General features: G+C 41.3%; 1 protein-coding gene across 3 annotated transcripts in view; it reads left to right on the forward strand.

Moving 5' to 3' along the window:
- LOC128657423 (oocyte zinc finger protein XlCOF7.1-like) overlaps positions 1 to 8,851 on the forward strand; it is a 181,041-nt gene extending 172,190 nt beyond the window's left edge. For all 3 annotated transcript variants that reach the window (XM_053711772.1, XM_053711773.1, XM_053711774.1), the window contains exon 9: positions 7,653 to 8,851. In XM_053711772.1, coding sequence (XP_053567747.1) covers positions 7,653 to 8,215 — 563 coding nt within the window. In that variant the 3' untranslated portion in view covers positions 8,216 to 8,851. The remainder of the gene's footprint in view (positions 1 to 7,652) is intronic.
- Positions 8,852 to 13,933: the final 5,082 nt, after the last annotated feature.

The raw sequence follows: 13,933 nt of genomic DNA on the forward strand, positions 1-13,933 counted from the left end.
TAGTATTTCTTTTGTACAGCTTGAGCTGTCTGGAGGTTTTCTTGGAGTAACTTCCAATTCTCGTGTAAATGGTCAGCTAAATCTTCAACGTTTGGATTACAACAGGATTCCGTTGTTGTTAAGACCATCTTTGGGTGAAATGCGTAATTTGCGTAGAAAGGTGTCATTTTGCTAGAGGAGTTAAGGGAGTTGTAAGCAAATTCAGCTAGAGAGAGGTATTTATTCCAATCCCCCTGATGGTAGGCACAGTAACACCTCAAGTACTGTTCAAGCCACTGGTTTAATCGTTCCGTTTGGCCATTAGTCTGGGGGTGGTAAGCAGTACTATAACGATGGTCGATTTGGAGTTTCTGGCATAAGTTTCTCCAAAAACGAGAGGTGAACTGCGTGCCTCTATCAGTGGTGAGAATCTCTGGAATTCCATGGTAATTTACTACATTATCAATGAATAACTGAGCTGTTTCGGCTGAGGTTGGGAGTTTGTGGTGAGGTACAAAATGAGCCATTTTAGTGAGGGGGTCTATTATAACCAAGACTGTATTCATTACGGCTGAAGTAGGTAATTCAACAATGAAGTCTAGGCCTAAGTGAGTCCAAGGTCTTCCAGGGACTGGTATTGGCATGAGTAATCCATATGGGGGTCTTTTTTCGGATTTTGATGTGATACATCTAGTATAAGCCTGTACATAGAGGCGAATCTCCTGAGCCATTCCTGGCCACCAGTAAGCCCTACTTATCAGCTCTTGAGTTCTCTGGATCCCAGGGTGTCCAGAGAGAGGAGTATCATGATGTTCTCTAATGATGTATTGTCTTAAAGTAGTCGGAACATACAACTTATTTTGTTTGTAGTAGAGACCATCCGATCCTATACGTAGATCAGGTGGAAGTTCCTGTTCAGTTTGCAAGGCTTTTTTAAACTTGGAAGCTGTGGTGGTAATGCTTCCAATGTATGAGTCGTGTGGAATTATAGCCGAAGGGTTTTCGCTACAATCGGGTTTAGGGTCTCTACGGGATAAAGCATCTGCCTTACGATTACGAGAGGCTGGCCTATATACTATCTGGAATAGGAATCTACTGAAATAGAGACTCCACCTCACTTGTCTTGAGGAAAGAGTCTTATTCCTTTGTAAATATTCCAAATTTCTATGGTCTGTATACACTATTATTGGTAGTTGAGTTCCTTCTAGTAGATGTCTCCAAGTCTCGAAAGCTCTTTTGATGGAGAGTAGTTCCTTTTCGCCTATGGGGTAGTTTCTTTCGGCGGGGGACATCATCTTGGAAAAGAAGGCTATTGGATGTAATGGATGCATTAGGCTTTTTCTCTGAGAAAGAACTGCTCCCAAAGCATAATCAGATGAGTCTACTTCGAGGAAGTATTGGAGATCAGGATTGGGGTGATGTAAAATGGGTGCTGATGTAAAAGAGGATTTCAAATATTCAAACGCTTCTGCTGCCTTTTCATTCCAAAGAAATCTGGAAGTGCAACCAGTAAGCGAGGTCAATGGTTTAGCTATACCAGAATACCCTTTAATGAATTTTCGGTAGTAATTACTAAACCCTAAAAACCGCTGTAGATCCTTGCGGCTTTGTGGGGTAGGCCAGCTCTTTACCGCTTCTACTTTGTCTTGTTGCATTTGAATGCCCTCGGATGAGATATTGTATCCCAAGAAGGAGATCTTTTCAGCATGGAATATACATTTTTCGGCCTTGGCATATAATCGATGTATTTGAAGTCTGGATAGAATCCAGCTGACGTGTTTGATATGGTCTTGTAAATTCTGGGAATAAATGAGAATGTCATCCAGATAGACCACTACACATATGTCAAGGAGATCCCTGAAAACATCATTGATGTAATGCTGAAAAGTTGCAGGAGCATTACATAATCCAAATGGCATAACCAGGTATTCGTATAGGCCATATCTTGTTCTAAGCGCAGTTAACCATTCATCTCCCTCTCTTATGCGAATGAGGTTGTAGGCCCCCCTGAGGTCCAATTTGGTGAATATCTAAGCTTGATGGAGTCGCTCGATAAGTTCAGGAATTAAGGGGAGTGGATACCTGTTTTTAACGGTAACTTTATTGAGCTCTCTATAATCAATGATCGGACGTAGTGATTTATCTTTGTTTCTGACAAAGAACATACCAGCTGCCGCAGGAGACACGGACGGCCTGATGAACCCTTTTTTTAGGTTTTCGTCTAAATAGCCTTTTAAATGTGCTAATTCAGGTTGGCTTAGAGGGTAGAGATGACCATGTGGTATTACTGAACCAGGTTTCAGATCTATAGGGCAGTCATAGCTACGGTGTGGAGGTAGTGTTTCTGCCTCCCTCTTACTAAATACTTCTGTATATTGTGAATATACTTCAGGTATATCTGTAGTTTGTTCAGCTATGTGGATGGTATGTGATGAATGGTAACAATTTGTTTTACAATGAGAGGAGTTCAAAGTGACTTTTAGGGTTTTCCAATCTATGGAGGGTTCATGGAGGCGTAAAACATCAAATGACATGTATTCGAAATGGCAGTTTTGAGTGGTAACCATTAAAGGAACCGTGTGGTGTGTTATCGGACCGCTAGCTATGTATGTACCATCCACAACACGAATGGAGACAGGAGAGCTTTTTTTTTCAAGTGGTATTTTATTTGCCTTAACAACCTCTATGTCTATATAATTCCCATGTGCCCCAGTGTCGAGAATGGCTTCAGAAGATAGGCATCTACGGTCCCACTGCAAAGAGAGAGAGATTAAACAATAATTAGGTTTGTTCTGCTGTGAGGTAGTACAATTGGTTAGCAGACACTTACTTTTCTTGTTTTTCAGAAGAATGGGGCAGTCCTTGACTGAATGTGCTGGACTAGCACAATAAAGACACAACGAGAGAGTTTTTCTTCTTTGCTTTTCCTCAGTAGACAGAGGTCCCCTCAAGAGCCCTATTTCCATTGGTTCCTGAGATGTCCCACCGCTACCTATGGGTACTGCGGAAGTGGGGGTCTTACGATAAGTAGGTTCTGGACCATGGCGTTCAGACTTCCTCTCCCTTAGGCGCCTGTCTATTTGCATAGATAATCTCATCAATGCTTCCAATGTGTCGGGTAGCTCCACTCTGGCAAGCTCATCTTTAACACTATCAGAGAGTCCCAGTCGGAATTGATTTTTCAAGGCTACCCTGTTCCATTGAGAGTCCGTTGAATACTGTTTGAACTCAGTAATATACTGTTCAACTGGTTTCGTACCCTGTTTGAGGGCTCTCATCTTTGTTTCTGCTGTAATCTGTGAATTTGTATCAAGGTATAGCTCATCCATGGCCTGAAGAAAGTCTGGGAGAGAGAATAGAATGGGGCTGTTAGATTCAGAGTATGAGTCCGCCCATATCCTGGGTTCTCCGCGCAGATAGGAGATCATAGTCAAAACCTTTAAATGGTCGGTAGGATAAGTCTTTGGTTTGAGTGTGAAAGTGAGCAAACAGGCATTTTTGAACTGACGATAAGTTCTTCTGTCCCCAGAGAATAAATCAGGACTGGATATTTGTGGCTCAGGATGAGTATCTTGTGATGGTGTTTTGTGTCCTATGGAATCTCTAATAACCTTTCTTAGAGTTTCATTTTCTATTTGTAAACTGTTCATAGCTTGACCTGATTGGTCCACCTTCTGTGACAGTTCATAAACCACCTGTGGTAAATCCACTGGATCCATCTTACTGGCTTAGTGATTCTGTAATGAATTAATTCACTGTATCAATTCAATCCTTTGTATGGATCACAACTGTGGATGATAGGTTTTGTATCACTTAGCTGTAAATTAACATATGGATAAATGTTAATTTTAGGGCACAAAGTGAGTTTATATCGAATTCACAAACTTGGATTAATATGTGAATAGGTGTAGAATCTCTCACTATGTTTATACTTGCAAATTAATAAAGTATAAATTTTCCACACTGGAAAAATAGCAATGAAGATTTTATGCTGGTAATATAATTCTAAGTACAGCCAAAATGTTTAGGAAACCTCTGAGACCACACTACCTGCATATAGAGACTAGCAGGGAAATGTTCTGTAGCAGCAGAGCATGTGAATCAGTGAGACAGGCTGAGACAGAACGGTAGAACAGCTGATATGAGGTTTGCTTGTAAGCTGAGCCGTGTGGAATAGTTGTGATGTCACTGCTTAGGAATGTCTTGCAGTGAGCAGCTCCGTGTTTGCTGAAACTTGCAATGCAGAGTGGCAGTTGAATTAGAGGTAAACAGCTTACCGGGAATTGTAACAGTATCAATCTTGCAAATTGTGACAAGCAGGTCACGCTGTTGTAGTGTCAATAAATCACTTGATAAACTTCAGCAGTAGCGGAGCAGAAGTAGCAAGTTCTGCCTAGGCAGAAAGCAATCCAGTTTCCTTGTAGAAATTCAGGTTAACGATTTAGGAATAAACTTTCTAAGGTTTGAAATAGCTGGAGCACAAAACATGTGCAGGGAGCTCAGTTAGGTTAATTTCTTAATCACTAAGCACCTGGCTGGCCTCAAGAGTAACTTTAAATAGGGTAAGGGGTTGGCCTGAGTTTGTAAAGGTGGTATAGAGAGATTACAGCTTTCTGTAAAGGTGGAACAGAATTCCTGACAGTATCCAATGCAACTTTGTATGTAGATATATATATATATATATATATATATATATATATATATATATATATATATATATATATATAATTTTATAAAGAGAGACTCTGCATAGTTTATTTGAATTGTTTAATGGTCTATGTATTGTATTACTGTATGTCTGGATTTTTATGTATCTTTTTTCCTGTAAAGGCAAATGAAACCCAACATTTTTCTTTCTTGATTCAAATAAAGATTACTATTGTAAACAACTTTCTAATTTACCTCTGATTTGCTTCATTATCTTGTTATCCTTTGTTGAAAAAACAGCAATGCACATGGGTGAGCCAATAACATGAGACACATATGTGCAGCCACCAATTAGCATTACCTGAGCCTACCTATGTTTGTTTTTCAACAAAGGATACCAAGAGAACAAAACAAATGATATATTAGAACTAAATTGGGTTGTAATAGATAACAAGCTAAAGATGGGTGCACAATACAGGGCAGCGGCTTCTAAGGCTAATAAGATACTAGCATGTATTAAAAGAGGTATTGATGCAAGGGAGGAAAGCATAATTTTGTCACTATATAAATCCCTGCTAACACCTCACCTTGAGTATAGAATGCAGTTCTTGGGACCACAATCTCAAAAAAGATATTGCAGATTTAGAAAAAGTTCAGAGAAGGGCCACAAAATTAATAAGGGGAATAGAGAATTTAAGCTATGAGCCAAACTGGGTCTGTTTTCTCTAGAACAAAAGGTGCTTGAGAGGCAAAACTGACTACAACTAAACACATCCAATCCTGGGAGAAAGATTGGGGACTAACCTTCCCGGAGAAATCCTGGAGCATCGTGAGAGCCCATACAAAGCAAACTATACACTGTATGACCCTTTTCGAGCTCTACTTTAAACTACTTACCAGATGGCACTATGTCCCACTTAAACTAAATAAGATGTTCCCCTCCTGCTCCCCATTATGTTGGCAGGGCTGCTTACAAATTGGAGACCCACAACATACCTGGTGGTCATGCCCAGCCATCAAACCCTTATGGTCCAAACTACTCGTCCTATGTCAACTCCTGACCTGACCGAGGGCCTGCCTCCCAAAATTGCACTCCTCCATCTTAGTCTTCACAAACGAGCTTTACCTAAACGTTGCCTATTGATTACAATATTAATGGCAGCAAAACTCTTAATAGCCAGGAACTGGACGATGCCTAACCCCCTAAACTGGCTGAGCCTGATAAACCTAATTACATACCTCAGATCGATGGAAAGCTATGCCTATGATCCAAACCTACAACACGACCTACACTTTTTGATCTGGGAGCCCTGGGACGCCATTGGAGAGACAAGATTACTAACCCTTTTTTAAAGCCCAAATTACACTAACTTTAGATTAGTGATGCCTCAGCCAACCCTAACACATAAATATACCCCCTGCCCAATTCTTCCCCTTCCTGCTTTTTTCTTTTTGTCTCCTCACCTCCTTCCTTCTACCACACATTAACTTTAACAGGTCTACGCCTCTACCCTTAAGTGAACTGAGTTTACTCCCTGACCATAATTGGATGTAGCTAAAGGTTATAACGTTAAATAGTTTTATCTTAAAAGAAACTTGGGGGGGAAAAAAGGGGAAAAAAAATCAGCTTTAAGAAAAGCATATAATAGTGAATTACTGCTTACATGTTTTATCCATAAATACTGTTATATATTGTAAAAATTCTTGAAATGCATGAAAAAGAGAAAAGTAAAAAAAAATTTTTTCCAGAGCTTATGTTGAACTCCCAGCTTGACATATTACAGGACTCAAATTCTGGGACTTTTTCTCTGGTTACTCAGCGTTTTGCCTCCACTTTTGGACCGGAAAAAAACACATTTGTGGTATGGACATCACCAAGCCTAACCATTTCATTTGTTTTATACTGTCTCACAACCAATGTTTACGTGTCCTGATATTATTACATTTTTCTTTAAAAAAAATATATATATACATACACAAAAAAAAAGTGCTTGAGAGGTAACATGATTACTTTATATAAATATATTCAAGGCCCATATACAGAGATGGCAGAAGCTCTGTTTATTCCAAGAAAAGTGTTTGTGACAAGAGGTCAGAATTTAAGGCTGGAGGAAAAGAGATTTAATCTCCATCAACGTAAACGTTTTTTTCACTGTAAGAGAAAATTGTGGAACTCATTACCTAAGGAGGTAGTAAATGTCAAAACCTTAGGTACATTTAAAATGGTTTAGATTAATTTCTGGCTAGAAACAGAATTCAGGGTTATGATTGCTTGTGTTAAATGGGTCACATTTTAATGGAATTAATTTAAGCTCAGTTGGTGCTTTTATTGTAAAAATGTTTGTATAGGTTGAACTCGATGGACTTCTGTCTTTTCAACCTCATCTGCTATGTTACTATGTTAAAGGGCCATTAAACATGACATTTCAGCAATGTGTAAACCACCTTAAGGGAAGAGACAAGGGAAGGCTTCCCCAGGCTTCTTTCTCAACTGCACATGTGCAAACAGAGGTAGTGCTATATCAATATTAGTTTGTAATTGGTTAGCAAGGATTCTTTTGTTCTGGGGACAGGGAAATCAGTTAAATTAATAAACATAAAGCAATATACAGTACTTATTTGACAAAATAAAGCTGCAGTTTTTCATTATAAAATTACTCTCAGATATTAAGGTTCAAAATCATGTAGTTTACAATTTGTGTTTAGTGGTCCTTTAAGTTGTTTAAAATTGCATGCTTTATCTGAATCATAAAAGAAAAAAAAATGGATGTATCTTCATTTAATAAAAAGAAATATAAAAATAATAATAATATGTAAACAAATCATGACAGCATTCATTTCTTTTTATTTCAGTAATTTATAAATATGGGAAGCCAGGGAGTCCTTAAAAATATGTCTATTAAAGTTCCCTTAGCATGGAGGCTTAAGAGGGGTGACACTAATTCAGAACAGTTCAAATGTTGTCAAAATAAAACAATTATGTCATTAATAAATAACATTATTCCCATTGTATTTCTTATTAACAGGTGAATTCACAAACTGCAATAATCCTAGTCATGGTCAAAGTGCTGATACTTCTTTCAATCTTCAAAATCAAAGAAGCCACTTAAAAAATGTATGCTCTGTATGCGGGAAATGTTTTACCAAGAAATCATATCTTATTTACCATCTGAAAATTCATACAGGGGAGAAAGCATTTTCATGTTCGGACTGTGGGAAATGTTTTACTCAGAAATCACATCTTATTAGGCATCAGAAATTTCATTCAGGTGTTAAAGCATTTTCATGTTTTGAATGTGGGAAATGTTTTATTCTGAATTCAGACCTTATTAGGCATGAGAAAATACATACAGGGGAGAAAGGATTTTCATGTTCTGTATGTGGGAAATGTTTTACTATGAAATCATCTCTTATTAGGCATCAGAAAATTCATACAGGGGAGAAAGAATTTTCTTGTTTTGAATGTGGGAAATGTTTTATTCTGAAATCAGACCTTAGTAGGCATCAGAAAATTCACATTAAAGGTAATCAGAGCGTAACCTCTGAAGCGCAGAGGGCAAAACATAGTTGTAATCCGCACAATCTCTAGAGTGCTGATGATAGCTACATGTCCTCTAGAGAACAGTTTTGGGGCTGTTTAAAGCCCCTTCTACATCTCAAGCAGTTACTACATGTTGTCCTCTGCTGGTGCACGTTTAGAGCTGTTTGAAGCCCCCTCTGCATCTCAAGTGATTACAAGGTAACCCAGTGTGTTTGTCATCTCTGGGGGGATCTGGGGTCCCTATATAGGTTTGATCACCTGTTGTAAATACAATGCATTTGTTTGACTAGATGTTCACGGAAAGGAACCCCTATGCGCAGATCAAAGTTATAGAATTATGCCCAAATGTCCTTATTTATATGTTGATAAACCCTTCTTTGAAATGTAGGTAGTCAGGTGATCACTGAGGTGACAGCGTTTTCCTAGCTGGAATTTTAATTGAACAGGTGTACAGCGTGAGCACCTGTGTAAACATCAAAAGTGCAAGAGGCTTCCAGGTGTCCTTGTCTAGATTAGGATAGCCTCCATGGCGGCATTATTCTCTATTTCTGCTTATTTTAGAAAGGTTACCTAATACTATTATAGATGCACAGATGTGTTGACTACAGAGTTGAGAAAAAAACTCACATTGTGTTGTTTATAAACTTGTTTATTAAAACTGTAATAAAAATATGTTTTTTTTTACCCTTTTGGCTGTAGAGCTCTCATATCATGATACATACATAAAATAATGATATAGTTTGAATCTGCTGGGTCTCATGAAAAAAACAACAATATATATTGTTTGTATGGGTTTCTCACTAAAAAACATAATTTTCTTCCTAATGGGAAAGAGTCCACAGCCGCATTCATTACTTTTGGGAATTAAGAACCTGGCCACCAGGAGGAAAGACACCCCAGCCAAAGGCTTAAATACTCCTCCCACTTCCCTTATCCCCCAGTCATTCTTTGCCTTTTGTCCCAGAAGGTTGTCAGAGAAGTGTTAGAAGTTTTTTTATTTTACTTATTGTACTTTTATTTATTTTTACAAGTGTCTCTTATGGAGGGTACTACCCTTCGACATGGGACAGGAGTTTTAAGTAGTCCTGTCAGTCTCTCAGTGAGGGGCTGGGCGAATGTTAGAGTCCGGAGATGCAGTGGGAGCTTCCCTCTGTGACACCATCCCGACTCATATTAACACCTCCTTTCAGCACTTGTCATTACTGAACTTCGTTTCGCTACCTGCTATCTCCTCTCAAGTCCATGACGGAGGCGATGCTACTATTTGTCACACTTAAGGGCCGTGTTCCTGTTCCACGGCGTAGATTCTGGTAAGATCGTTTCATTTTTTATTACGTGATGTTAACACAGAAGACAGGGTCACAGTGTGGTGCCTTTTATCTTTATAGAAACAAGGGTTAATATCTCCTTAGGTGGATTATTGAACAGGGGGGAATAATAATCTTATATGTTTATTTGATTTTATGCTGCTTTATGTGTGAGATGTTATGGGCTCATAGGCTGTTATGGAATATACAGGTTTCACTTTCACTTTGAGAGCCATGCAGCTTACAAGCTTGGCGCGCTTTCTCTCATAGCAGGGACGATCCTGCATTGTGCACTATGTGATTCATTCCCTCTTTCGTGACTGGGTGTCTATCAGAGAGGAGTCATACAACTCTGTACTGTCTAGGTCATAGGAGGTAGTGAGTGCCCCAGCCATTGGGGTATAGAGGTGCCGTTAATTTATTTTTTAAAAAAAAGTTTTCCGGTTATTGCACTAGTGATGGAGGATTCGGTTTCTTAGAGGGCACTCCCTCTATTCCTAAAGAGCGATTCCTGTTTATATGGTGAGGAGGCCCTAGTTCCCCCTCTCAATTATGTTCCATATGCCTTGATAATGTGATAATATCAAACATGTTTGATACCACAGAGCCGTCCACCTCTGAGGGTTATCGTTCAGTGAGGTGCGTACCCTACATTGTTATCTCTATACACATGCAGTTTTCCCGTAGCATTGCTGATCCTCCATCTGGAGGGGGCCTTTTTTCTCCAGACGTTACTGTGCAGTTCAGACGGCGGTGTCTGCGGCCTTAATGCTTTACCTCGCCCTGCTAAGCGCAAGCGATAGGTTACATATGGCACTCCTTCCCAGAGAACATCAAATAGTTTTTGGATTTAACTGATAGGATTATCCGAGGAGGAAGTTCTTTGTGAGTCTTCAGAGTATGAACTTTCTGGGTCAGAGTCTGCTGCCTCTCAACCTCCAGCTGCGGAGGAACCAGACTTTGGTTTTAGGAATTTCCGCTTCTTCTAAAGGAATTTTTTGGCGAATTCAGGGGTTCCAGAGGTCATATTGCCTGATGAACCTTTAATTCCTAAATTGGATAGAGTTGAGGACAGGGTGGTGCCTTCTCTTCCCTGCTCCTGTTGTCCAGGTTTTTCCACCTTGGTTTGTACAGTTCCCTGCGGGTGCGACTGTCCCTGAATGTTGTGCCTTTCGTTACAGAATTGCGCGCCTTCGCGTGTTACTCAGACATGCTGTTCAGTTGTTGAACGACCCTATCCTTATCGGATACGGGCATACTCAGTTTACTCTTCGAATGGCGCACCTCATTAGACATGTGGGGATGATGTAATCTCCTGATTGTCCATGTATTGAGATCTTTCCCAGTTTTTGGAAGATCAGGGCTCCGTTTGGCTGGTCCTGCGGTTAGGTCTGTTTCCTTCTTCCCCTCTGAGGGAGGATTTATGCGGTTTGACGGTTAGGACCCGAATTGGAGGCTGGTCCTGTTTGGGTTCAGTTCTGTCTGGTAGCTGTTTGGGCACACGGGGCGCCGCTCTGCTTGGCTTGTCCAGTAGAGGCGCAGAGTGCTCTCGTTATCCTCTGTGTTCAACTAAGCATTCTAGAGGACCAGTGGGTCTGTGAGGCAGGAGGGATTGTCTCAGTCCTTATAGCCTTCAATTTGGATGATTGGGTCAGTGGAGTTCTGCTGCATCTTTCTCTCTTGTGTCTGGTGTTGTCAGACCCTAGAGCTCCTTCCCATGTAGTGGAAGGTTGGAGGGCTTGCACCCTCTTGCCGCCGAGTTAGGCGGTTTGGCCTTTTTTCTTTTGAGGCCCTGGGAATTGTTGTCCTGCAGGTGTTTGAGAGTCTATGGGCTCTAGTGTCGTTGTACGACTTTTAACGCATTAGCTCCTTTGGAGCATTGGACTTTGGCAAGGGGTGGTCCCTTCCTTGGGTCGAGTTTTCTCCGGGTTGATCTGGATATTGCATTGATATCTCCCTGTGGTCTGGGTTTTTATATCAGACGGGGTTTTAAGTTCTCGGATATTGTTTGTTTAAACAATTGGGGGCTTGGATCTGTTTTCTCCCTGGTGTTTCCGGTTGCTGAGGCTTCGCTCAGTGTTTTCCTTGTGGAGTTGTTGCCTGACTTTTTTGGCTCTAGGGCTGGTTCTGGGTTCCCCAGTTCCTGGGAACTTGGACTATGTCTTTTTAACTGGACTAATTGACCTGGTCACGGTTGGCCAGGTTGTCCGAGTGCTGATGCTCATTGGGCTTGACTTACGCCTTTATGGTCGGTTTCCCTTGGTCAGCTTGCTGTAGTAACCTTGTGGATTAACTGCTCTGCAGGCGAATGGGTTTGCAGTGTCTCTGCTGCTGCTATTGCACATTGGATGTGTGTTAGAAAGCTAATTCCTTAGGGGGATTCCTTCCAAGTTCATCTGTGTTGGAGATTGATCTCTCCTTTAGCCTGTGGCTTTGTGTCTTGTGGGCAGGTGCTCTGCTTTTTTGCACCCATCCCTTTTCTTAGGGTGGGTGGCTTATTCTCCTTCCTATAGAGGTGTGGTCCCTTTTCTTAGGGATTCTCCTGGATTCTGGAGGTTGGAACTGAGAGTTAACCTTTCAGAGAGGGGTGTTTTTCTCTGGGTTGTTACGTTCCATCTGGAGTCTTGCTGGCTCCGTGTCAAGACTATTGGGGGCTTTTTGTTAAATTCCTTTGGGGCTACGGCCTTGTCGTCTGTTTCACCCGTGGCACCCGTGCTCTGTTGGGATGGCTGTGACCATTCTTCTGCTCGTTTTTGAGCTGGGGGTTCTTCTTTTTCCCTGTTTCAAGATGCTTGGGCTGGCCCGGTTGGGAGTGGGTTCTGAGATTCGTTGTCATCTGCAGAATCTAGGTTTGCATAGTAGCTAGCTCCCTGGGTTTACAAGCTGAGGGTTCCGGGTTACCATTCACCTTTGGTTTCTGGGTAGAACCTCTCTCTCTTGAGGGTGCAGTGGGTCTCGTTGAGGTTATGTGCTTCCCCTTTTGGAGCCCTGTGTGTAGGTCTAGCGGCCTTGATTGCCTAGAGTGTGCCCTCTGTCTGGGAGTTGTCTTTGCAATCTGTTCTCTTGCTGGCCGCTTTTTACTTCTCAGCAAGTATTCTTCTGTGTCATCCTGATGATGGCTGCGTGTTCTTGACTCGTTTTTTTGTCTGGGTCAGTTATAAGTTCTTTTTTGTCTGAATACTGTAGTATTCTTAGTTCTGACGATGTGAGGACTCCGTCTCCAGTTGTCTTTCTGTGCTTTTGCACGATGTTGAGAGAGAGAGAGTGGTTTCTCTGTTTCGAGGCTCGGTCCTAAATCTCTGGTTTCTGCTTGGTCTGGGCGTAGCCTCCCCTTGTCTGTCAGGACCCATTTGGGTCTTTGTGAGCTGGGCTCGCTATTGGGGGTTTTCCTTTTATGGATTTGGGGTGACCTTTTCGGTTCTTCCTTGCCTTTTTCCTGGGGGAGTTTAGGCTGGTGTTCCCCTCATTAGTGAGGGGTGAGTGGTGAGGGACCGCCTGTTGGGCGATGGTGTCTCCTGGAAGGACTGTTGGCTCAGTTGAGACCTATTTTGCGGTCTCTAGGCTTCTGGACTATCTGTGGGTTAGTGTCCTTGGGGCTTTTCCTTTTCAAAGTTTTCTCGGCTTCGGACGAAGCGGGGTTTTTTGTTGGGTAGTGGTTGCAGGCCTGGTGCCCTCAGAATGGGCCGTCTATTGTACACTCCCGTTTTGGCATTCAGTGTCCTCTTTAGCTTGGGTATGGTTTTCCCAAAAGTAATGAATGTGGCTCTGGACTCTTTCCCATTAGGAAGAAAAACATTATGCTAATGATGATAATTTCTCCAACATAGGTGTGTCCGGTCCACGGCGTCATCCTTACTTGTGGGATATTCTCTTCCCCAACAGGAAATGGCAAAGAGCCCAGCAAAGCTGGTCATATGATCCCTCCTAGGCTCCGCCTACCCCAGTCATTCTCTTTGCCGTTGCACAGGCAACATCTCCACGGAGATGACTAAGAGTTTTTTGGTGTTTAAATGTAGTTTTTATTCTTCAATCAAGTGTTTTTTATTTTAAAATAGTGCTGGTATGTACTATTTACTCTGAAACAGAAAAGAGAAGAAGATTTCTGTTTGTGAGAGGAAGATGATTTTAGCAAACTTTACTAAAATCGATTGCTGTTTCCACACAGGACTGTTGAGATGAAGTAACTTCAGTTGGGGGAAGCAGTTGGCAGACTTTTCTGCCTGAGGTATGATGGCCACATTTCTAACACGACTTGGTAATGCTGGAAGGCTGTCATTTTCCCTATGGGGACCGGTAAGCCATTTTCTTAGATTAAGTATAAGAATAAAGGCTTTATAAGGGCTTAAAAAACTGGTAGTCATTTTTCTGGGCTAAAACGATTACTTGCTAAGCATATTTGACAGATTATAGCGCTTTATAGTTATTATAATCTTGGGGATTGTTGTTAAAAAACGGCAGG

The sequence above is a fragment of the Bombina bombina genome, chromosome 4 (assembly GCF_027579735.1).
Source record: "Bombina bombina isolate aBomBom1 chromosome 4, aBomBom1.pri, whole genome shotgun sequence".
Classification (NCBI taxonomy): Eukaryota; Metazoa; Chordata; class Amphibia; order Anura; family Bombinatoridae; genus Bombina; species Bombina bombina.